A 24,033-nucleotide genomic window follows, 5' to 3' on the forward strand; every position below is an offset into this window, starting at 1 on the left:
CAAAAACACATTCTAAATAAAAAGATTTAAGAGCAAAATCAGTATTTTCAATAATGTCACATACTTCTGTATAATTTTTTTCTCTAGAATAGCTGATGTCATTTATTAGCTGTTTAAGTTCGCTGTTTTGATTTGAAGACACAAAACATCTTTTCATTACAGATGACAATTGTCTTTAGCATTTGAATGAAATTTCATATCATAACAACTAAACAGAGCTCTCCCCCCCCCCCAAATGTTTCCAGGTGTTTTACATTAGAAAACCAGCCATAGCCAACTCCATAAATTAGCTTAAAATGCTACAGTAGTTCAAACAAGTTTTTAGTCTTTCCCTAAAAGTACCCAATATTTTCATGTTCTTGATAAAAACATATTTCTTGGTGGAGAAGAATGAAAACATACTTTAATAATCAACATAGCTAAGGTAGCTGAACATTTTGTGCCATAAACTGTAAGTATCTATGTATTCACAGGCTTTAAGTCATGGAAAGTATTTTAAAATAAAAGATAGTATTGAGAGATAACACACATTGGATCACAGAGTACTTGAAAATATGACAAAGCTTAGTCCATGTTCTAAGCTATTCTGCACAAGCCACAATTCATCTTCATCCATTATCAAGATCAAAACAAAAACTAATGGAGATATGTTGATGAATAATAAATTGTTTGAATAATCCTAGATTATGGTCCCCAAAGACCACTTAGTTATTTACTGTCTAATTCCCTAACCATTTTTCTTTAAAAAATCACTTATTACGATGGTGTCTTAACCCCCAATCTTTGATTGTCTCTTCACCTGTCTAGTTTTCTTACTGTTAAAATTTTGAGGACGTAGTGTTAATTTTTCATTCTTTACTATAGCTTTAGATCTTTGTGCTCTTAATCAGCTTCTACAATTATGAATTATTTATGCATTTCCATAATATGTAGCGTTACCTGATGGATGTCGATAGACTGATCTTGAGTCTTCTGTACTAAACTATGTACATTTAGCTTCCTCAATCCCTCTTTGTGACTTATCCATCAATCTTGTATCTAATCATTTTTCTTTTCCTTTGTATTTTGTCTCTTCTCTGAATGATCCTTCTGGAACTGAAGGGACTGGAATTGTGTTGACACCATGGCTATGTATATAGACTTTAGTACAACAGTAGGTTTCTTCACCACATACATGTGTAGCAAATTTGTTTTGTATTTTGTTCACCTGTGAGTTTAGGTTTTCAGTGAATTTATTACTTTCTAAATAAAGTACAGTAGCTGTCCCCAAATGTGTCTGTTTTCCATCTCAAAATACTATGTAGGATTTCAAATTTATTTGTACTGAATTTCATCTTGCTGCATTGTGGCTGACTCTTCCAAATCTCTTCAAGTGACCCAACAATTTATGGCTGTCATTCTGCATGATTGATATGCATCAGCTTTTATTTTAATTTTATTTTTGTAGTACTGGAATGCCTAATCATAGTTTCATTTATGCCTTATTCTAATTTGGCATGCTCTAGTATACTTAAACTAGGCTCTGTGATACTACAGTGATGGGAGCAATATAAGTATTTAGAGAGAGTAAAATATCAAACACTATCACTGCTGCAAATTCCATTTGATACTGTTCCCCTCTTGGAAGTCGTACTATTAATAATTTCCCTCTGTTCATCAACGTGATTCTTGCTATTCAATTAAGACTTCATAATGAGTCATCAAATGTCCCTACAAAAGATCTGTCATTGCAACAGACTGCAATACAGCAGATAGTTAGTTTTGGCTGAGGTGCTTGTGCAATCAGTTGGCATCCTTCTGAGCAGTTTAGCTAAAAGAGTACACGAGCCATTATCATTCAATTGGAGATTCAATTTAGTGGAGAAGACTGTTTTTAAAAAATAAATTCTATGACAGTTTCAGGAAGGATAACCATTCAATGTTTTTTTTTTTATTTTATCACTATTAACATATAAACTTTCCATACAAGTACTAACATAATTTATTCATAACCTGTATTTGTTCCTTTAATAAGACACATTTGTGTTTGGTTAACATCGTCTTGTCTGTATATTTTGTTACATTCCCAAAATGGCAACCATATGTTATAAAATCTGCTTTATCTTGTATGTGGTAGAGGGGTGTTATTACGTATGGAAGAGGTGGGCTCATCTAAGCAATAGAACTCTGAAGAAACAAACTTAACCTATTAAAGTCTCATTAAAGGTAAATTTGTTTAAAATACCTTTTGTAAAATGTCCATGGATATCTGGCAATAGACTCTTGCCATCCAACTGATATCCAAGAAAAATATGAGATCCCAAAATTGCAAGTCAGGAAAAAAGAAGTGTACCTTTTTTGTCTCCAGAAAGAAATGAAGGAAAAACAAGAAACTAAGTACATGTGCTTTAATGCACACGTTGCAAAAAATAAGGGGAAGCAGTTTAATTGCCTAGCATCAATCAAATGTACACTGCAGTCCAGTACTTTCTTTTAATTCTGAATTCAAGATTTAGGTTTACTTTATTGTTGAATAGAAACTAATACAGCCACATTGTAGGTATCAGAGTATAGTAAAAAATATTAAGTGACATCAGGCTATAGGCCCTCTCTTTGCTGACTGCAGTTTTCTGCGAACATTGGCCACATTAAATGGGCAGAACATTGCAACCTGCACCTCCCTCTGGAATTGAGAGAATACAAAACATTTGTCAAGCATCTACTATCTCAGCTTCAGAATTTTGGTATATACATTTTGAATATTTGCAGATTCCTTACTTTCCCTTACTTCATTATAGCATAGTATTTAATTAGGCTTAGAATAGTAATATTTATTCTTAAGAGATAGCATTCAGCAGTGTTTGTTTGGTTTGAAACTTCCACAGGATATATTGTCCCAAGTCTTTTTCCCTATAAATGCATCTACTTTCTAAAAGAGCATGTTACTGACAAACATCACTAATCTTAAAGAATTATAATCACATACAGTGGTTCTCCTTAAAAAGTTAATGTTTACCAAATCAAAGTATATGAGATACTGTATTACTTAAACAACAAGGAGTCCAGTGGCACCTTAAAGACTAACAGATTTATTTGGGCATAAGCTTTTGTGGGTAAAAAATCACTTCTTCAGATGCATGGAGTGAAAATTACAGATTCGGGCATTATATACTGATACATGAAGAGAAGGGAGTCACCTCACAAGTGGAGAACCAGTGCTGACAGGGCCAATTCAATCAGGGTCCATGTAGTCCACTCCCAATAATTGATGAGGCAGTGTCAATTCCAGGAGAGGCAAAGCTGCTTTTGGAATGAGCCAGCCACTCCCAGTCCATAATAAAGGCCAAATTAATGGTGTTAAATTTGCAAATGAATTTTAGTTCTACAGTTTCTCTTTGAAGTCTGTTTCTGACTTTTTTTGTTCAAGTATAGCTATTTTCAAATCTGTTATAGAATGTCCAGGAAGATTGAAGTGTACTCCTACTGGCTTTTGTATGTTACCATTCCTGATGTCCGATTTGTGTCCATTTATTCTTTTATGTAGGGACTGTCTGGTTTGGCCAATGTACATGGCAGAAGATCATTGCTGGCACATGATAGCATATATAACATTAGCAGACGTGCAGGTGAATGAGCCACTGATGGTGTCGCTGATGTGGTTGGGTCCTCCACCATCAAAGGACCCAACCACACCATTAATTTAGGCTTGAATAGGGACTGTTAGTCTTTAAGATGTCACCGAACTCCTTGTTGTTTTTGTGGATACATCACGGCTACCCCCTGGTACTTGTATTACTTAGTGTTCTAAGAATAGGGAAAATTCTGCAATGCCTCAGATGCTCTACTATGCTAGCACTTGGTAAGTTATTTTTAATCATTTAACCTAATAAGTAGAAATGAAATAAAACATTATACTGGCTTTCTATTAAGTTTAAGATAATAAGTATGGAGAAGTATTTCTAAGCATTCTGTTTATCCCATATGGTTGACATAACTGAGAACCTAGCAAAAAGAATGGCTGAAAAGCAAACCCTTAACAGGAGAGACATTGACTTTCAAAATACAGATGGAGAAGCCATATCCAACTACCTAGCAGTTCATACTTATGAACAAATTTAGTTCAAACAACTCTAGGACTGAGTCTGTGCAAAGATATTTTATTGGATCCTTCTCCACCAACTGAAACACCCAAGATTCAGCGTGCATCCGATGAAGTGAGCTGTAGCTCATGAAAGCTTATGCTCAAATAAATTTGTTAGTCTCTAAGGTGCCACAAGTACTCCTTTTCTTTTTGAAGATTCAGTGTGTGATTTCCCACCCTTCCCCGCCAAATCCCAAACTCTTATACTATAAAATTCCTATATTATGCTATCTGGATAGGAATAGAATAGAATAGGTCAGCTGTGTAAAACTGAGGGATATGATTCATGGGGAGGGGGACAATGTTAGAGGAATAGTGGGCTTCAGTTTTCCTGTCAAAGGGAAGGATTGATGAAACTTGATGTACCCCAGTTGTGGTCATACAGAAGCTGAAAGGTCCCACTTTTCTAGAAGGCTCCAATTATTGTCACCACAGAACTTTTTCTTCACAAATCAGTCAATTCTCCACATCATCCAGCATTGGAGTTAAGTTGTAAATAGTTCACTAGCTTCTCTGATTGCCCCTTTTTGGGATCTAGGTTTGGCATCATTTTCTGAAGGAGCCCTGTTGGACAAATTCCATATAGCCTGAACTAATGATGTTTTAAAAAAATATAGGTAACACTTGCCCTTGGTTAGAAAAAAAGAATCTCAGAGGCTGAGAGAGTAAGAAACCAAGAAAATCAAATGATTCTAGGGTAGTGACTTATTGACCCAAAGTAGCGTAACCAGATGTCCTGATTTTATAGGGACAGTCCCGATATTTGGAGCTTTTTCTTATATAGTTACCTATTACCCCCTACCCTGTCCTGATTTTTCACACTTGCTGTCTGGTCACCTTAACCCAAAGTGAAGACAAACAAGGAAGCACAAGGTACAGCAGATTTTATGCTAGCACAATGCTAAGAAAACTGACAAAAATTAAATGCAAACGTTGATATTGACAAATTCTAAACTATAAACCTGCAACATTGTGAAACTAAGATAAAATTCCTTTAAAAAAAAAAGAAAAGAAAAACATTGCTAATAGTCACCGTTTATCAGAAATGTACAGATTTCTGCCTTCCATACTGCTGTAGCCAGCATTTTCTGTGGCTCTGTGCAGGCTATCTGCAATGCCAGTTCTACTAAAAATCTTATATTTGATGTGTGTAGTTTGCAACAGTGAATTATGCAAAAAGATATACAGTACCCTTAAAGTTTAGTGCATATTAACTGTTAAAACCAATTAAAAATGTTAATGATGGCATATTTTTCAACAATCTTAAAATGTCTGGCTGCCATATGTGTAGGATAAGGGACATATGATAATTTGCGCTCTGATTCATATTCGGTTCTCTCTTTGTTTTTCCAGCACCATTTTGCCCCCATTTGAGGGATAAAGGTGAAATTATTTTTTACCCATCTTCTGTCCAAATTCGAACTGGGCACACAGAGTACAAATGGAAGAAGTATAAAGGTGCATATGGAGGAGAGAAGGGTGGAAAATGTGCTAAAATGGATGTTGCCCTCTGACCCAAACCCCTGTCGTGGAATACCTCAAAGGAGGTTTATAGAATGCAAATTTGTGAATTGCTATGCTCCCAATTCCAATACCAGCCATCCCATGTCTTATTACACTAAATAACTGATTTAATATACACTTGACACAACAAAATGTCCTTCAACTATTTCCTCCATGTGATGGAGGGCCTCTAGCAGAAGGTTAGTGGCAAGATAATGTGGAACACCACCTAGCAAAAATGCTGTTTTATTTCCTAGCTGCTGCAGCCAGGCATGGAATATGTCAGTGTTGTCAATTCATAGTTGTCTCAGAAAGATAAAATATATTTGATCATAATTTTTTTACTGAGATGCTATCTCAAGTGTTTCATGACCGTATTTTATTTTGTTTTTTGGTGTGGGGGGGAAAGTGGGAGAGATCAGAGGCGGAGTGTATGCTGACAAATTAAGAATAATGTAACTTTCTTACGTTACAGAATTTTTTTAGGATTCTGGTTTTAATATAATTTGATCTGTCTTTGTAATGGTGTTTTTGGCTGGAGGACACTACAGTTAAGTTGACAATTTAGTTAAGTGCCTATGCTTTTATTTAAATGAAATAATTGATCAGAATGTTAAAATACTGCTGATCTCCAATTTTAAAGTTCAGACAGGCTGATTGTGTTGTCTTGTGGCTCCTCCTCTGTGTTCCCTACTCTGCAGAAGGTTATGTGCTGCTTGGAGAGAGGGGCATCCCCTGTTACCATCCTGGGGCTGGATCACATACTCTTTCAGCTTCTAATTGCCTCAGAGGAGAAATCTTTGGGCCTCTGAGTTGCTGCTGCCTAAGCCTTCAGCCTCCTGGGACATCAGTGGGAGCAAGGATGGAAACTGGTTGGCTTTCAAGGAATGACCCATTGCTTTACCCATAGCCACAGATGTACCTTTGTCACAGGGATAGATAGAGAAGAAGGATGGTTCAGGGGCGAGGGTGTTAGCCTGTCCCCACTCTGCCATAAATAGACTTGGCAGAATTTGATTTTTAATTTTGAGGAATAATTTAGATGTTTATATTTAAACATTTTTTTTCAAATTTTTTCATTAGTGTGGGAAATTATAGGGTCTGTCAGAAAATAGTGGGGAGCAGACAATAAAGACAGTAGATGTTGAGATTCAAAAGGTCAAAGCTTTGTAACTATTAAGCAAATTGTCAACATCACACCAAAATATACAAAGTAAATACCTTAACTCAAACTCTAAAGTTCTTAAGTAGCATTTCTCTTTCTTTGCCCATCTGTAAATTTCCATTATTATCAATGTAAATAGTTTGTCTGTTTTTGTGTGTGTATGTGAAATCAATGTTTACTGGCATTTAACTGATAAAAATCGAATCCTCACAAGGCGAGCCATAAACTTGTTGTGTTGCCTTTGGCAAGTCACTTAATTTCTGTGTCTCAGTTCCCCATCTGAAAAATAATAATAGCGCTTTCCTAACTCTGATGGGTTGGGATGATAAATTGTGAGGTGCTCCGACACTACAATATGGGGACCATGTAAGTTCTGTACAGCAGATCTTACAAATTCTCCTATGCCTTGTACAAAGGACAATTCTAGTGTGGGAGACATCACTATAAGGAATAGGGTAATTAAGAAGCTAAATGATCAAAAATGAACAAAACTAAAGAACACTAACTATTTGTTATGCCATGTTTTAAGCAGTAAAAATGAATGCTGACATTGCAGGTTTTAATAGTCCATCTTAAAATTAAAGGTATGTAACCACTGAGGTAAATTTAAAACTGAGGAGCAAATCCATGTTCATATGTCATCTATTTAGAATATAAACTCCTTGGGTTATATCCTTTTCCTACTTGTTGGTTCAATGTGTAGGAAATTTGTTACTATTTCTAGGTATTTTTGATGTAAAAACATATTAGTGTCTTTTTATTCTTGTCTGGCAAAGAATTTCAGACCATGGACGTATACTAAAAATAGAATGTAGCCATTGAAGTCTTAGGAAACTCTGTAAAACACAGCAGAAGTAGAATAAAAGCAATATCAGTCAGCAGTACCTAAACATTCCTGAGAGAAGGTGGTAAATTGTTTTAAAAGTATAGCTGAGATGAAGAGGTGAGAACGAAAAGGCAGGATTTATATTTGTATTAGGTTCAGACTAGGGTTCAGGGTTCAGGTCTAGGGCTGAACCAGGTGTGGAATACCAGTTCAATAGTGCTCAAATGTTGCATGCTTTTCTTGATTAATTTCAGCACAGAATAGCAGAATCTCTATCAACTGATCTTCTGGGTTTCCACCATTTTGGGATGCCATCTGGAATGAATTTTGAGACGAGACCCCCTTTCTATTCCCCTTCTGCTTTTTGCGTACAACCAAACTAGTACTTTGGGTTTGGGTTCCATTCCAGTATTCAAATCCAACACCCCAGAAATACATGTGGAGGGGAAAGTGGGCAACCAGTTAGTTCTAGTTTAGGCCCCATATACCCTAAAAAGTTATAGTAAATCTAAAACCTCCATGGATGCCAAAGAAAAGATCTATTTTTTGTGTACTTGTCACCATAATGACCAGGCACTATCATGGTATCTCTGTACTAGTATGCAGTATTTTGTGTAGCTCTTGAGAGAATCGTTTAAATTGTACATACAAAGTAATTAACCAGAAAGATCTAGATCTAGGAATTGCAACAATCCAGACTTCAGATGGGATATAATGAAAGCATACATTAATAACTGAACATGCCTCCAAGGTTATTTGTAGAAGCCTTGCTAGTTACAGGGGATAGTTTAAAGATTTTGTAATGTAAGCAAATGGAGCTTCAGGCAAAAATTTCAGGATCAAAAACTACCTTATTTAAAAAAGTTCTAGAAGGTGCCCTGGTCCTTTTAATAAAAGCAATTTCAAAAGACAAAACTAGCATCAATTCAAAAAAAGACATACTGTGGAAAAATATGCTTTCCTTATATTATAGTAACTGCATGTTCAGAATGTCACTTAGGTAACTGTTTAATCAAATTATAAAGCCCCTTAAATGATCTCCGTTAGAAAAACAATATATTATGCACATAAAGTGATATCAACATGTCTCTGAATCAATTTCCCTATAGAAAAAATTGTACACAGAACAACATAAATTCAAGAACTCAGCCTTGTGATATCCCCACATGTTTGAACCTGATTGGAAGAAAACCCCCACAAAATAATAAACTGGGAGTCATTTTCTGATCTTCTCCAGAATCCCAAAGTCTGCTGCATTTTTCCAGCAGGGCTAGAGAATAAAAGCTTTTAAGTCACCCTGCATCAGATTGATTCATAAAGCTAACAGGAAAAGTATTATGAGGCAAGGCTTTATGCTATGATAGACATCTAGGAATACTCATCGTTGGCAGTCTGTTCATCTTTGGCCAAAGGGGTGGAACTCTGGTTTGTTTCCCTGGGTAATGTATGGAATTCTGTTCATACTCCAACTCACTTTATATGCCCTTTGGGAACAGTGTCAAGTCTTAAAATTAGCTGTAATTTTTGTTGATCAGATAGGGAAATGATTGGCCAGCTTATTTTTTCCCACAATTTCCATGGAAGAAGAAAATTACAAATCTAGGACATTCACTTAGTGTTTAAATCCATTATGAGGTTGACATTTAATTAATTTTTATGTTTTCAACTGTCTGCTGAGACAGTCAGTTAGTGATTGAGAGATTTCATCATTGAAGGTGACTTGTAAACGTTTATTTTCTTTCTTTTGAAAAATTAGTTGTGTGCTAAATGCTCAGAACAGAAAGGGTAAAGGGGCATTCACTAATTGCTTTATTCTAAATGCACCTTTTAAAAAAATATTTTTAGGGCAGGTACTAGAAATTCACTGGTGTAATGCACCATAGTGGGCCAAAAATTGGTAGTTTTAAACTTCTAAAAAACAAAATACTGTATATCTTTTAACAAACAAATTTAAAACACCCAAATGTTTGCAGCACTACAAGCTATCCTTAATTACCAGAGCCCTTATGGCCAGTGCAATTTCTGGTAGTGATGGCATTGCAGCATGATGCTTTGTATGACATTGGTCAGTGGGATTCTGCAGGCCAGAAGTAAGAATTTTTGAATGGTATGTTTGGACTTTTATCATGCCCTCCTTCTATGGAAGCCATGGGGGTTGGGGGAAGTGGTGGAATAAGACAAGCCAGTCAGAGTAAATCCAACTCCTATGTGATTATCAAGAAGTATGAATTATTTTATTAATATTTATTGTTTGTATTGACTGGAGCATTAGAAATCTTAGACATGGACTAGGACACGATTGTACTAGGCACTGTACATACACAACAACAAAAAGACCATCCCTGTCACAAAGTATACAACAAGACACAACAGATGGATATTGACAGAGGGAGATTTAAAGGAAACAATGAGAAAATATTGGTCAGTGTGATAGGCAGTTCTCAGCATACCAATGTCCTAACTATAACTTAAATACTAAACTGTTCCAAATGTAATACAAACTGATCATAAGCATGAATAGAACTACATGTATTATCTATGGAAACAGCTATCATTTCCTTCTCTTTAGCCAAAGATGTATGGACTGTCAAAGATGAATGTTTCTGGATAAATCTCATGAAATTCTGTCCTATGACATACTACTTTTCCTGTATGCTTTAAGTATAAAATGATTCTTTGACTGTGAAAATTAAGATTTTTGGAAAATTGTATTGATTTATTGAGTTCATTCACATGCTATATAGGTGTAGATTGCTGAGTTATTGTCTTGTAGAGTTATAACATCACATACAGGCATAGCAGGGTTAAGAAATACAATTAGCCAGGAAGCTGAGTGAAAATGCATTTCTCTTAAACCTTTTGCTGGAAGAGTTCCTTTTTGCTAAATAATTATTTTCTTTTGTGTAAGAAGAGCTTTTATTGTATTAATTATTGACATCTTCCTTTGTATGCAGTCGTTTAGTTACTGTTGTTTAAAGAATCTTTGCTGACTTACATGGAAAACTCATAACTAATTGGCTTTCCTTTTTTTCAGTTGTTTGTATAGATATTTAAAATATTAAATCCTGAATTCTTCAGGATGTGTTTTTTAGAGTCTGAAAATACTGTAGTAATTGATTTAATATGATGAGCCAAATTAGTTATTTTTATTTAACAGTTATATTGTGGTAGCAACTAAAAACTGCAACCGGGTTGGATTCCATTGTGCATAAAGATATAATAAATGACAGCCCCTGATTACAAAGGTTTAACCTGTAAGGGTAGGTCTACAGTATAATAAAAAACCCTGTGGCACTGAGTCTGGAGTCTCAGTCTGAGGTGCCAGTCTGAGCCCAAATGTCTACACTTCAATTTTAAGCCTAAGGCCTGGTCTACACGGGTGTGTGTGGTGTGTGTTTTCGATCTAAGTTACACAACTTCAGCTACGTGAATAATGTAGCTGAAGTTGACGTACTTAGATCCACTTACCGTGGTGTCTTCACTGCGGTATGTCGACTGCTGATGCTCCCCCGTTGACTCCGCCTGCACTTCTTGCTCTGGTGGAGTACGAGAGTCGAAGGGACAGTGCTCGGCGGTCGATGTATCGCATCTTCACTAGACGCGATAAATCGACCCTCACTAGATTGATCGCTCCGGAGGTAAATGTAGACATGCCCTAAGTCAGATGACCTGGGCCAGTTGCGGCCATGCTGTGGGTCTTTAATTGCAGTGTAGATGTACTCTAAAAGAGAAGGGTGTGTAATGGGTGGATAAGACTAACAAATGTGCCGGAGTGGGAAGATGAGATAAATATAATATGCTCACTGCAGTTGAATGCTGTTGGTCATTCATTGTCTGGGCAACAGTAGCAAAAAAGGGATAGGGATCCTACTACATTAGGGTTGCAAGGAGGGGAAAGGGATTTACCTTAGTGGAGCCAAAGGGGGAACAGTAAGTGGCTGGACCAGGTGGGGGAAAGGGAAGATATTTGTATATTCAGGAAGAACTCTCTCATTAGTCACAATCAGCAGCAGCCACCAGCTCACCCATGTGGTGAAAGTATGACTGTTTTTAATGATCTGTCATTGGAATTGCGCTGGTTGCTTTTTATCTTTTCTTTTTTTGTGGGGTGTGGGCTGGGAAGGAATTTTTCCATCTTTGCCAGATTGGCTGAGACAGGGTGCTTTTTTCCATTTTTCCCACAGCCGGTCAGGAACTGATGAGGTAGGTAAGGAGGTTGAGATGTTGCAACTTAGTAGGTAGCAGATGTGGCAGGAGTCTGGTGCAGGTACTCATTACAGAGGATATAGTTCACTGATAAACAGGAGTTGGAAGTGTATTTAAGGGAAGGCAAGCCCTAAGGATGCTGGAAAAGGGGGTGTTGGGGCTCCTAATGTCTGGTACAATGGAGAGAGAACCTTGTTTTTTTTCCAGACGCTTCCCTCCCTCCCCCATATGAGGGGAGGGCAGTGGGGTCAAGCAGTGATGTGGGACTAGGTTGGGAAGAGGGATTACTGTTGGCAGCCATCCTAAATAGGTAAAAAAGATTAAGGAAAGAGTGATGACCTGCACTGTATGATTTACTGCCAGATAAGTTAAGTGAATAAAGTTGTGGTCTAATTAAAACACATCTGTTGCATCATTTCTTTTTTTCTGTTTGTCTGAGACAATGGGATGTGCCCAATACTTATCTGGTTAGTAGTAATAATCACAGCTCTCCACCTGCTTAGCCCTTATCAGGTTGTTCTTTACTGTTGCATTATGGAAAGAGATGAGTTTTGAGGAGGAAACTGAATGATGATGAGATGGCTTTATGGGTTTTGAGAGGAAGCTTTGCCCATTCATAAGGAGCAATATGGAAGACAGCACGAAATGGAGATGCAGTGATATAACTGAGAGCAGCATTTGGCACCAAATTTTATGAAAGATTTGGATGTTGATTTTGTACTGTCCAGGTTATGAAACAGTCTCCAAGTCATTTGAACTCCCATTGACAGTTACAGAGAAGCTTTCCCCCCCCTTGAAAATGTACTTCATTAGCAGTCCAAGGAGTAGGCTATTCTTAAGATACTCTAAGGAACGTGTTCCCTCTGTTTCTAGTGTTTGGTTTGAAAGGGACTAGTTTACAACATCAAAAGCAATTGCTTAAAGATATAGTTTGAGGGTCTCTTAGGCACCTTTATTTGGGCTTATAAAGAAGAAACATGAATACAGGATTATGTAATTAAAATCCAAAATATGGCCCCTTGAAGTCTCACCAGAAAGAATGGAGATCCAACAAGACAGGGATGATAAATTGCTTGATATGGATGAAGGAAGAGGGCAGGAGGGAAGATGACACATCCACAGAATCATTTGCCCTCCATCCTTGAAGATGTGTCTCTGCAGGAATTGAGCTTTATAGATGGGAATAAGGTTGGAATGGACAAGTTAGGACTTGCAGGACATAGAGCCTGTCCATAGTATAGTTCCCACTAATCCTGCAAGGAATCATCAAGTAAGCTAATTCTGAACCCATCAGCATTATTTTAGTCACCGCCCCCTTCACAGCTCTGAAACTCGTTGTAGGAAGGTTTGGTGGCAATGTCCTATGGCATTGTACTTTCATGTAGGTCAGTGGGGCTGAGAGGGCCAGAAAACAATAGCCTTTACACAGATGATTCTGAATTCCAGCAGATCCTATGAGAACCCTAGAGTACCTCATCTGAAACCCATTTTGTTCTAATTGTGCACATGCATGTGAAGGAGACATGGACAGAGACTATAAGATAACCACATATGGAAAATCATGGACTTTACAGTCACCTACAGTATGTGAAAAACATTCACATCAGCATCAGAAGCACTACTGTGAATATATATTAAAATATTTTTCAATTAATAGTTTGTACACAGTTCTCAATGTTGTCAATATCTACCCCCAATCTTCAGCTTTGAAGAGTGGCTGATGTTTGCTTTTGTTAATTGTACATCTTTGTGTAGCAATTGTAACCCCTATATTTTTATTACCTGTAGATTAAACTGTGAAAAATATCATACTGTGAATACATGAAAACTGAAATGCAAAAGCTACTGTAGATGGTGCTGCATCAACCCATTATATAATTACTATTCTTAAAATGTCAAATTTGAATTTAATGGTTTTAAATTGCTTGCTTCAAATATTGGTAGAAAAACTCTAAGCAGAGAACTTCAGTAAAAGATTTTAAACGGCATTTATTTTTCTTAGTTTTTGAATTAGCAACACAGTGTACTATAATTGAATGAATTATGATTCGATGTCTGGGCAGAAGCAGCAGTGTTGTATTTGGACTAAGAAATTACTTGCTGGCTTTGTCACAGTTGACGTTAATTATTGATAGAGGTTTCAGAAATAGCGCATGTGCCGACAGCGATGACTGTAATATAAGATAGAGACTGCAGTGATGCTAGAGGGATCATAAGAAAGATGCACCTGTAGCATTTGGACTTGTGCAGTCCTGAACATCAGACTTCTAATTTGCTGTGGACTGTGCTACATTTATATGAGACACAAAATAATGGAAAGATGAGTCGTCAAGCTTATTTTTATCGTGTCCCTCCACAGGAACTACACAGAAGAACCCAACTTCAGCCTGAACCAGCAAAGACAAAAGCTCTTCAGACAGTTATAGAGATGAAGGTATGGACTTTGCATGCTTGCCAATACGCAGTCTTTTAATTTGAACTCAGTTAATACCAGTTAATATTAAAACAAGAAATGAGCTGTAGCTTTTATTATAGAATTCATTTTTGTGTAAAGCAAGAGGATAATCAGTATTCCCCCCCCCTCAATAATTCCTAAATTTCATAGATCTGTAAAACAGTTTGTTTAGATTCCTTGATTCCAAGGCCAGAAGGGATCATTGTGATCAGCTAGTCTGGCCTCCTGTATAACTCAGGCCATAGAACTTCCCCAAAATAAATTTAGATACCATTTGCTCTTGTAAACATCTTATTCATAGTAACTGCACATACATTTTTGCATTTGATTAATACCTCTTTTTGGTGAAAAACTAAGGCCTGCAATTTCACAAACATGAGAATAGCATTCCGAGAAAGGTATAAAAATATTCTTTTGTCTCCAGAAAGAACAAATAATTAATCTTTTTCCAAACCCATTATTGATAAATTAAATAATTTTCCCCTTTCCACCTGTTTCCTCAATAAATCATCCCCGCATTAGAAAGATGACTGATTTCCAGTGAGCAAGCTGATGAACTGGTTTTGCAGATCATAGAAACTAGATCATACAGAAAGTAGTGGCCTTTTTCCTGTAATCATACAGTAGAATTTCATATTCTACTAAAGCATAGTAAACATTTTTTCCTCTTACTAACCTCCTTTTTAGTGGTTCTCCTCCACACACTCATATCACTGTTCTTAGTAGTCCCCTTCAAAAAGCAGACAAGTTCTGCTCAGTGAAGTTTTGCAAGGATAATTTGGCTACATTCTAGGGCGTGTCAATTAAATAACATACAGAAAAAAGTTGGACAATCAATGCATTATCATATTTTAGTTATCAGAACAGCTTGGGGTATATTTCAGGGAAACTTTTTTAGCTTTAGTAATTAGAAAACTTCAGAGGCCTGATCCTGCAAACTGTTATGCCTGTGTATAGTCCTTTGATGAGGCTACTCACATGAGCAAGAGTTAGTAGGATTGGATCATACATTTATTAATAAAGAATTAGTGCAGAACACACACATACCGCGCCCCCCCCCCAGCTTTTGCCACAGATAATGAGAATACTTGCTTATGGCTTGCTTTTGGTTGGATGTTGATGTAAATCTGGACTAGCTCCATTAAAGTCTATGAAGTTACAGTGGTGTAAATCTGGTGTAAAGGAAGTCTGAATAAGCCCTATGTATTTATGCTGCACACTTGTCATATGATACAATATTATAAATGGCAAAAACCCGAAAACAACCTTATCATCCACCTTAAAAGATAAATGACTCTTCAGCACTGAGCTGCATATTACTCATTTTTTGGATGTGAAATTCTTCTATTACAAAGCTGTTATTTCTTTCCCAAAACTATGTGTGTGATTTGCCAAACTACTGTCAAAGCTGAGTGGATAAATGAATATTAATGAAAGGTATATTTTTATATCAGCTTTTTTTAACAGGACGTCTGGGTATTTATGCCATTATCTGTTTCTGTATAATTCACTGTTCTTTTGATTATTATATTTAATTATTGTGTCTAAGCCACTTTTTCTCAGTCTGTAAATTGCTGGGCTCCTTGCAACCTGCTGGAAGCACAAAGAAATTCAGGTACAATGGGGACAACAAAGGATTTTTTTTTTTTTGCTTGAGGCTTAGTAAAACTAAGTACTCTATTGCTGAATATTAAGGAATAAATGCTAAATATTCAATACATAGTTCCAGGTGTGCTAAGCCCAAAGAGAATGATCAGGCATAAAAGAAAAATTAATAGCCTGTCTCTGACCAAATAATTGAAATCTGCCTCTCATACAAACCTTTTAAAAATAATTTTTCTGTTGAAGGTCACTTGCTTATTTTGCCTTCCTGTCTCTTAAAACCATTTTCACACTGGAGACAACTCAGAAATTTGTCTAAGGCGAAGAGTCCTTGATTGCTTTGTTTGATATATAGCATTGCCAACATCACACATTCAAAAATTACCAATTCAGACATTCAAAAAAATACCATTAGATTGGTTTAAAATTATGAGATTTAAAGAAGAGTTATGTTGGGATCTTTTTATTTGCCTTCTGGGTTTTGACTCTGCAGGGGTAACAATTTGTAACACTTCTCCACAACCATAAGGGCTAGAATATTTTAATGAAAGCTGAGATTTTCACAAAACTATGTAAATGCACGAGGTGGGTCTTTAAGAAATAACCCAAATATTATGAGATTCATGATAAAATTCTGAGAGTTGGCAAACCATCCTGAATACGATAACGATGGTCTTTCACTTCCGTCATAAAGGAAGTGCAAATTAAGGACCTTAGTTTTGCCACTGACTTCTATTATAAGTGAATCTGAATGCTGAAGTAAATATACAGGACTTGCCTTTTTAATGGATAATTATTAGCTTGGATTACCCTATACGTCTAATGAAAAAATGTTCTACCCATGGCAGTGTCCCGTACACTGCTGTATATTTTATGCAGAACTTGCTGTTGATTCTAGTCTAGTAATCCATGTATGAACTGATACAAGAACATTGCCCAGCATTTTTGCAGTAATTCATCAACTACAGCATATTAGAAAGTAGGAGACTGTGTTTTGTTGGGATGACCATTTTGACTGCTTAATATTGAATAAGATCAATTAAAAAATAGTCAAACTGACGTGTTGCACCTGTGAGGATAGGAACAACAAAAAGAGAGCCCTAAAGGTTAAGCTGCAAAATAAATTTTAATTCTTCTGCAAACCCGCAAACCCATTCTCCATTTGGTAGGAGGGCAACGTCCCAGAGTCACAGGTAGTCTCACAATTTTTCTGCCACTGAAGTCAGAAAGTCCTGTCTTTTGGCTCCTCAGGAGGCTTGGAAATATATTGTTTCCACTGAAAAAGGATTGAGAGCAGTGCTTTTAGTACCTGGAAGATCTTTGTAATGAGCACTCTCACTGGTCATTGCTGAGTCTGTAATTCCCTCACCTGATACTTTTACCTTTCCCCAGAGCCTTTTAACCTGTCCTCTTTTCATCAAATTCCTACACTCTCCATGTCTCCTCTTCTTCACCAGAATCCTCTTCCTTCCTCATCTCTCCTTTCCCCCCACTCAGAACTGCCATGTTCTCTTTTCCTAGTCCTATCTTCCCAGATACCAACCCCTCTCTGTCTCAAAATTCCTTACTCGCTTTTTCCTTCCAAATTTCCAGACTTCTCCAGACCCCTAATTCTCCCTGCCTGCTTCCTCAAACACAGCCTCCTGCTCCTAATTTCCACTCTCTTCCTTCTTCTCCAAAGTGCCTAGCTCCTCCTCAGTTTCCCCTGTATCTTTCACCTCCCTTGTCCCTTCACTCTCCACAAAAGCACGGTTCTGCTGAGATGGGTCAGAAGACAGAGTGATCGCCTAGAGCCAGGAAACTGCAGCTCTCTGTCCCAGCCTATCCCTCATTTCTTCAAGATGTATTGTTCTCCCAAACTTTCTTATCCAGATTTACTCCTTGGTCTTAAAGGGTCTCTTCTCCCCAAGTTTCCTGTCTGTAATAAGGGTGGCACATAGACATGCTCTTTATTTCCTGGCATCAATCACACTACATGGGATGGGGTACAAGATGTTCCTGTCATATGATGGAGGTCAGTATTCACTGACTCTGTAGGCTATTGTTCCCAGAGTTCTAGTAATGCCAACCCCAAATGTTCAAACATCATGAATCAGGGTTCAAATCAAGAGGTTTATTAAGTAATACATTTTGCGGTATTTTTATTTGCCTTCTGGTTGTTGAGCCTTAGGGTGCTTTGCTTTACATTTTCAAGCTGTAATTTGCAACCAGGAAGGCAAGAATCTTATTTTTTTTTAAAATGGAAGCTGAGATCCTCATGTAGACTCCTGATTCTATCAGTTGGTTCACTAAGGAAAACAAATACTGCAAGACAGAGAGTTGGCAACGCTGGTTGGGGTTCCCATCTGTCCCTGTTATTTCTCAGCCCCCACTTTTCCCCAAGGTTCCTCTGTCCTTTCTCCACCTGTGTTCTTCCATCCCCTTATCTGTCCCTCAGGCACAGAGGAGGAAAAGCAGAAGCTGTTGGGCAGGCAGAAAGCCAGTAACTTGGACTCCTCTTCAGCAGGCTAACATCCTTCTCATTCTGCTGACCTCAGCCTCTCCAAGCTGGAAGCTAGACGGCTAGGGGAGAGTTCACCTCTTAACAGGAATCCTAACTGTCGTCTCCTGCCTGCCCAACAAGGAGCACAGCAACAGCTATTTGTGGGAGACTTCAGTGCAGTGTCTGCAGCTGCCTCCTGTTAGCTGAGCAAATCAAATAAACAGCTAGCTGATCCTCACCCAGAAATGGAAAGCAGGGAGCATTTCCTGAGCACTGGTACCTAAAGCAGCAGCTTCAGACTCCCATTAGCTGTTTCCCCTTGCTCTGCACTAGCTGGCGAAAGTTGGTGGAGACAAACGGTGGTAGGGTTTTTTGGTTAATTTTTTCAGGCTGAAATTTGCAGGGGGACAGTCTGCCTTTTTCTTCTCCCTCCTTAAAATAATACCCAGGCATAAAATGCTTGTTTTAGGAAGAAGGTCATTAAAAAATAGTCTGAAAATCTGAGGTATTCTGATATGCTAGCAAAATGTTAAGTGAATAACTGAATTAGTATAGGTTATAGTTTCTCTGAATGAGATGTAAGCCAAAAGCATGTAATATTGGTGTAATCCGCCTTGCTAAGGGCATGTTTGTAGGAGTTTGTGATGTGTGTAAACCTATTCTGATTATTCTGTTGAATGAAAGGTCGTTGGTTAATAATATAATAGGCATCGGTTATTGGATGATACCTCAGGCCTGTTGTTAGTCCAGATCCTCCAGCTAGCTATGTAGTTCAGCGTGAATTGAGTGTTGGAGAAGTGGCATACTTGTTTTGTGTATGTCCTGCATTAAATGCAGATTGGATTTGACAATAAACTCCTTTGATTGTTTGCTAAGATATTATAATGATCTGTTTCCATAACCAGTGATAGAAATGATCTGTCACATCCTCTTCCTCAGCTTTGTCCTTGCAGTGCTAATTTAGATGATACATGAGTAATGAAGTGGAAGGGAAGAAAACTAGAGTGCTGGCGACATAGAGTTTCTGAGATCTTATGTTGTGGCTGTGCAGGCATTGAAGAAAATATTCTTCACCTCCTTTGTAGCTTTCTGCAAAGATCCAGTCAGTGGAACTGTTCCTGATGGTTAATCTAGTTAAATTGGATCATTTGCATCTGATCACGTGTGTGTTTCTTTCTGCAAGGAGTTGTCAGATTACTTGTAATATGCAATTACTCATATTTGGACTGAGTTCTCTGTATCCATGGTGGCTAAATCTTGGGGAACAAATCCAGCATCTTCTATGTTGCATTTTATTATTTGATGAATGTGGAGAAGCTGAGGATGTACAGGACAAAACCTGTATGTTAGATCCATGTTTCTTCTTGCTTGTGAAAAGCAGCAATGAGGTGTTGAGGACCTTGTTGGAATGGATTGTCTGGCTATGCCGAAAGAATGACAGGCAACATTAGATATGGGTTTAATCAGGCTGCAACTTTATTATTAGACAGGTGTCTGGGACTAACCCAGCGGAGAAAATGTGTGCAGTGCAGGTGCAAAATTTATGTCCCTCCAGCAGATTCCCTGCTGGGACCTTACCAATTCCAGCCAATTTTTTTGTGGGGGGCTTCCACGGCTCCCCCGCCTTTTCATCCAGGTCCCTCCATCAATTTCCTTGCTGGGACCTTACCAACCACACCCCCTCGTAGGAGGGGTTAAGGTGGACTATAATGATGGGGGGTTGGCTCCCTGCTGTACTAGTCATAGTAGTCTCCAACTGCCCCCGGCTTGCTCAATTACCAAGCACTCTCCTTAATTCCTTTTCCAAGACATTTTTCTATGCTTTTGTGCCTTAATTTATGGAGTACCTGTACTGAACATCCATTATACACTCAAATAAAGAGTTGTGACATGTGGCCTACTGCCCATCACACTATGCATGAACAGAGCTTACCTGAATCTGCTGTGAGGAAGGCGAACCACCCCCCGAACTGCACCTGGCCAATATGGTGGTAAGGAAAAAATTCCTTCCCAGCCCCCCTTCGTGGGATGGCTAGTGTAATGCCCACAGCAGATATAGCTAAACACCTGGCATATTTGTGACCTAATTAGGGAGGGAAGGTGGGTGTTGCCCAGCCTGTTCTCAGTGGAGAGGGGAGGGGCCAGGCCCAGCTGATCTTTTTAAACCCCTTCATTCCTGGGTGGTGAGTCATCCACCATGCTGACTGCTCTTTCAGCAGGTTTAGGTTTCCCCTGCTCCCCAAAGCCAGAAAGCATTGCCTTCTTCTCCTGGCCAGCCAGACAAACTCCTCCCTGCTTAAGTGCAGGGTGGCGAATGTCAGTGTCTTGTTTAACAAGGGCAAGGTGTCGGATTTTCTTAAAGAAGCAGTTGTTACACTCTTGCTTAAGAAACCATGTTTTGGTGTGGACAGTTTCTCCAGCTGTCACCCATCTCAAATCTTCCATTTTTGCAGAACATGACATGACATGAAAACTGTTTTACTGTGAAGTCTTACCAACAATTATGTATGCAAACCGGAAATGAGTTTTATTTAATTGGCAAAACCATGAGTAGTAGTAGTATATTTTTGTTTTTTTTAAATGTTAGAAGATATGTTAATGCTAGGTTATTTACTGCAGTATAGTTAGTTTTTTAGTATGGAATATACATGATATAACAAAGTTAAGAATATATAATAGTACCAAGCTAAACACTAAAAAGTCCAGAAATGTGTAATGCAGCCTTAACTCTGTCTCCATGTGCATCTGCACTATGATATAGACTTTCATTACATGATCATACTATTATTTCCCCTGCCTCATTCAATGCACCAGTTGAATGATGTACATAAATGAGGCAGGGACACATAGTGAGTGAGGCAGGTGTATTTAAATCCATTGCCTCCAATGGAATTGCACCCACTTACACTCTAAGTTTGGGATATGTGTTGTAATAATTTTATATGCTCTTTGGCATATAAGCATGTAAGATTGGTTACTATTGGTTAAAATAACCTAAAACATTAAAAGAAAAGGAGGTTGAATATATTGTTTGTATTAAGAACTAATACTGTGTACTTAGCAACACCAGGGCCAAATTTTGTTCATGCAAAGTCCCACTTAAACTAGTGAGACTACCTGTGTGAGTAAGTTAGGCAGAATTTGCCTACCAATTTGGCACAATGCTCATCTTCATTGTAAACTAGTGACAATCAAGCTGAAGTACGAATAGCACAGAGACAAGAGCAAAAAGCATTTAAAATGGCAAGATCTCAAGTGAATGAAAATATTTGTGATTTTACCTTACTTGCAGAAACAACCATCTTTATATATTGATCCAGCTTTGATATTTCAGGTATGTTACTAGAAAACTGCTTGTGTGTGTAGTGCAAAGTGTTCTTCTTGTTCCAGTTGCACGAATCTTCCCTTTCTCTTGTTTTAAAGGTGAACCAGAATATTTTCTACACTGTACTTTTAAAATCTATACAGACACTGTCTATTTATCATTATTTGTATTTCACTTTTTCCCTAAGGATTTTTTCTTTTTGGCTCTCTTGCAATAGCTGTCATGCTGGGCTTATAATCAGTGAATATTTATCCCAAAAACCTGTTTTCTGTGAAATTAATAATGAAACCATGTCTATTCATAATAGGTTTGCTAATATCCTTTTTTTATAGAACTTAAATTTTGGGCCTAACCTTAAGGTGATACTATCACCTTAGAAAATAAATCTTTTCAGAAAAAAGGCAATGATCAAATGCTCAAATATTGACATAAAAAAACACATGAAACTAAAGGCTCTATTTCTCAATTGAGGGAATAGAAACATACTATGTGATGTGTGTGTTCAATTAAAACTGATCAAGACAGATTGAATTTGCAATTTCAAATATCGAATACTGCCATCGAGTGCTTGTGAACAATCTACAGAGTTATTCACGGAAATAGTTTGATGAATGCTTTTAAGTAACAAATACATTTGGGAATAGTGATTTGCTTGCTGACATGAACAGAAAAAGAGGCAAAATGCCCTGAATAAATTATGTCTTGCAGATTATTTGCCCAGCTCTATATTTTACAGTGTATGTGTCAGGCAATATGCTACCAGCAGTTTTGTCATAATGTTCTGGGATATATGAGTCATTATCACTGGAAACTAATCTGAAGAGTCAGCCTAGTACTACTTCAACTTTTCTCTGCATAATCAGGACAATCCTATATTAATTAATTCTCTTAATTTATGCTTCAAGGCAAAAATTTAACGCTGCTGGGACCAGTAAAGAAGGAATCTTCTCCCAGGCCAAATATAGGATTGCACTGTTAGGTAGGGTGATTAATGGGGGAGGAGAGATGTCCCTTCCTCTGAAGCATTGGCAACTGTTGGAAGTAGTGTACCAATTCTGATTAATAGTCTGAGTCAGTATAGAAAGTCCTGCTACATATTTCTGTGTCTGTTAACAGGGTTTGGAAGGCCTAACTTCAATCACGGATGCCATATTTTTGGAGAACTCAGAAGAGTTATTAGTCCTAGTAATATTATACTTCTTCCTTCATCTTACTGTAGCCAAACCTTCTGTCTTTGTGATTCAAGCCCCAAGCTCTGTGGCTTATCTATACCAACATCATTCCAACAATCCCAGATTTGGAATGTTGCTGGTGTAGATAAACCACAGGCTTGAAGAAGATACTGCATTTCAGTGGTTAATTTGTAATGAAAGAGGTGCTGGGGCTCAAGCAATTTTTTTACATTTATAACTGATGCAGCAAGCCCAGAGGTGCTGGGGCTATGAACTGTCATACCTAGAGGTGCTGAGGCTCAGCCCTGGCAAGCCCTTGAACAAATTAAGCGCTACTGCATCTGCTCTTCTTTCAGGTTGTTAGGTTGTCAAACCAAGTGTCTGTAAATTTAGCCCCAACTAACACTTGTTGAAGTTTTTCTGAGAGAACAGATTTCTGTCTGAAATGCTGATTCAACTGAATGGAAACCAGGGAGGCTGACTGGCTGGGCAGACTTCCTGCCAGTCTTCCCAGTTCCCTAGCAGCCCAGCTATCCTGATTCTCCATCTACCTGCCTCGTAGGTTTCCCAGCCTGCTCTGTTCCCCTGTAGCTTGCCTGATGGGACTCTTAGGCTGCCTGGCTGCCCAGCTGGTGAGCTAGCTTGCTGTAATGTAAATTCTTGAAAAATTTCATTTCAGTTCTTCCAAAATGGAATTTTTCAAAAATTTGTGTGCCGCAGAAAATTTTGCATTTCTGAGGTTTATATTCTGATTCTGAATGAAAAAAGATCAGTAATGTGACATTTTCCCACAACATTAGTCACAACACTCTGTTCGAGTAGAGACTAAAAATAAATGTTTGATTTCAGCACTCAGGGCTTATGTGAACAGATACATAAATAGCTACAAGGCATTAAGTGAGAAATTTCTTACAAGAGTTAAATTTTATGCCTCAGGGCATAAACTAACCAATGACGGTGAAAGTAGGGAGATGTAACCCCCGCCCCACCCAGGATAGAATTGCAGAATTAGTAAAACACAGTTACGAGTTTTTTGTTTTTTTTAATTTTGTCGTACTCTGGAGTAACGGGGAAAAGAAGATGCTAGAAATAGGATGTGGGGTTGCCTGGAGCAAATTGGTTTGCTCCTTTACGGAATTTTCCATGTTATAGGGTACGACAGTAGTTGTTTGTTTGT

The 24,033-nt window shown here is 37.9% G+C and overlaps 1 protein-coding gene across 10 annotated transcripts in view; it reads left to right on the forward strand.

Moving 5' to 3' along the window:
* The window catches only part of ERC2 (ELKS/RAB6-interacting/CAST family member 2), an 830,030-nt gene that overhangs the window by 206,312 nt on the left and 599,685 nt on the right, over positions 1-24,033 (forward strand). For all 10 annotated transcript variants that reach the window (XR_012159812.1, XR_012159814.1, XR_012159815.1 and 7 more), the window contains one exon: positions 14,180-14,254. Coding sequence is in view for 1 of the 10 variants with exons in the window: in XM_073351518.1 (XP_073207619.1) it covers positions 14,180-14,254 (75 nt within the window). In the remaining 9 variants the exon portion in view is untranslated. The remainder of the gene's footprint in view (positions 1-14,179; positions 14,255-24,033) is intronic.

Source organism: Lepidochelys kempii, chromosome 7 (assembly GCF_965140265.1).
Source record: "Lepidochelys kempii isolate rLepKem1 chromosome 7, rLepKem1.hap2, whole genome shotgun sequence".
NCBI lineage: Eukaryota > Metazoa > Chordata > Testudines > Cheloniidae > Lepidochelys > Lepidochelys kempii.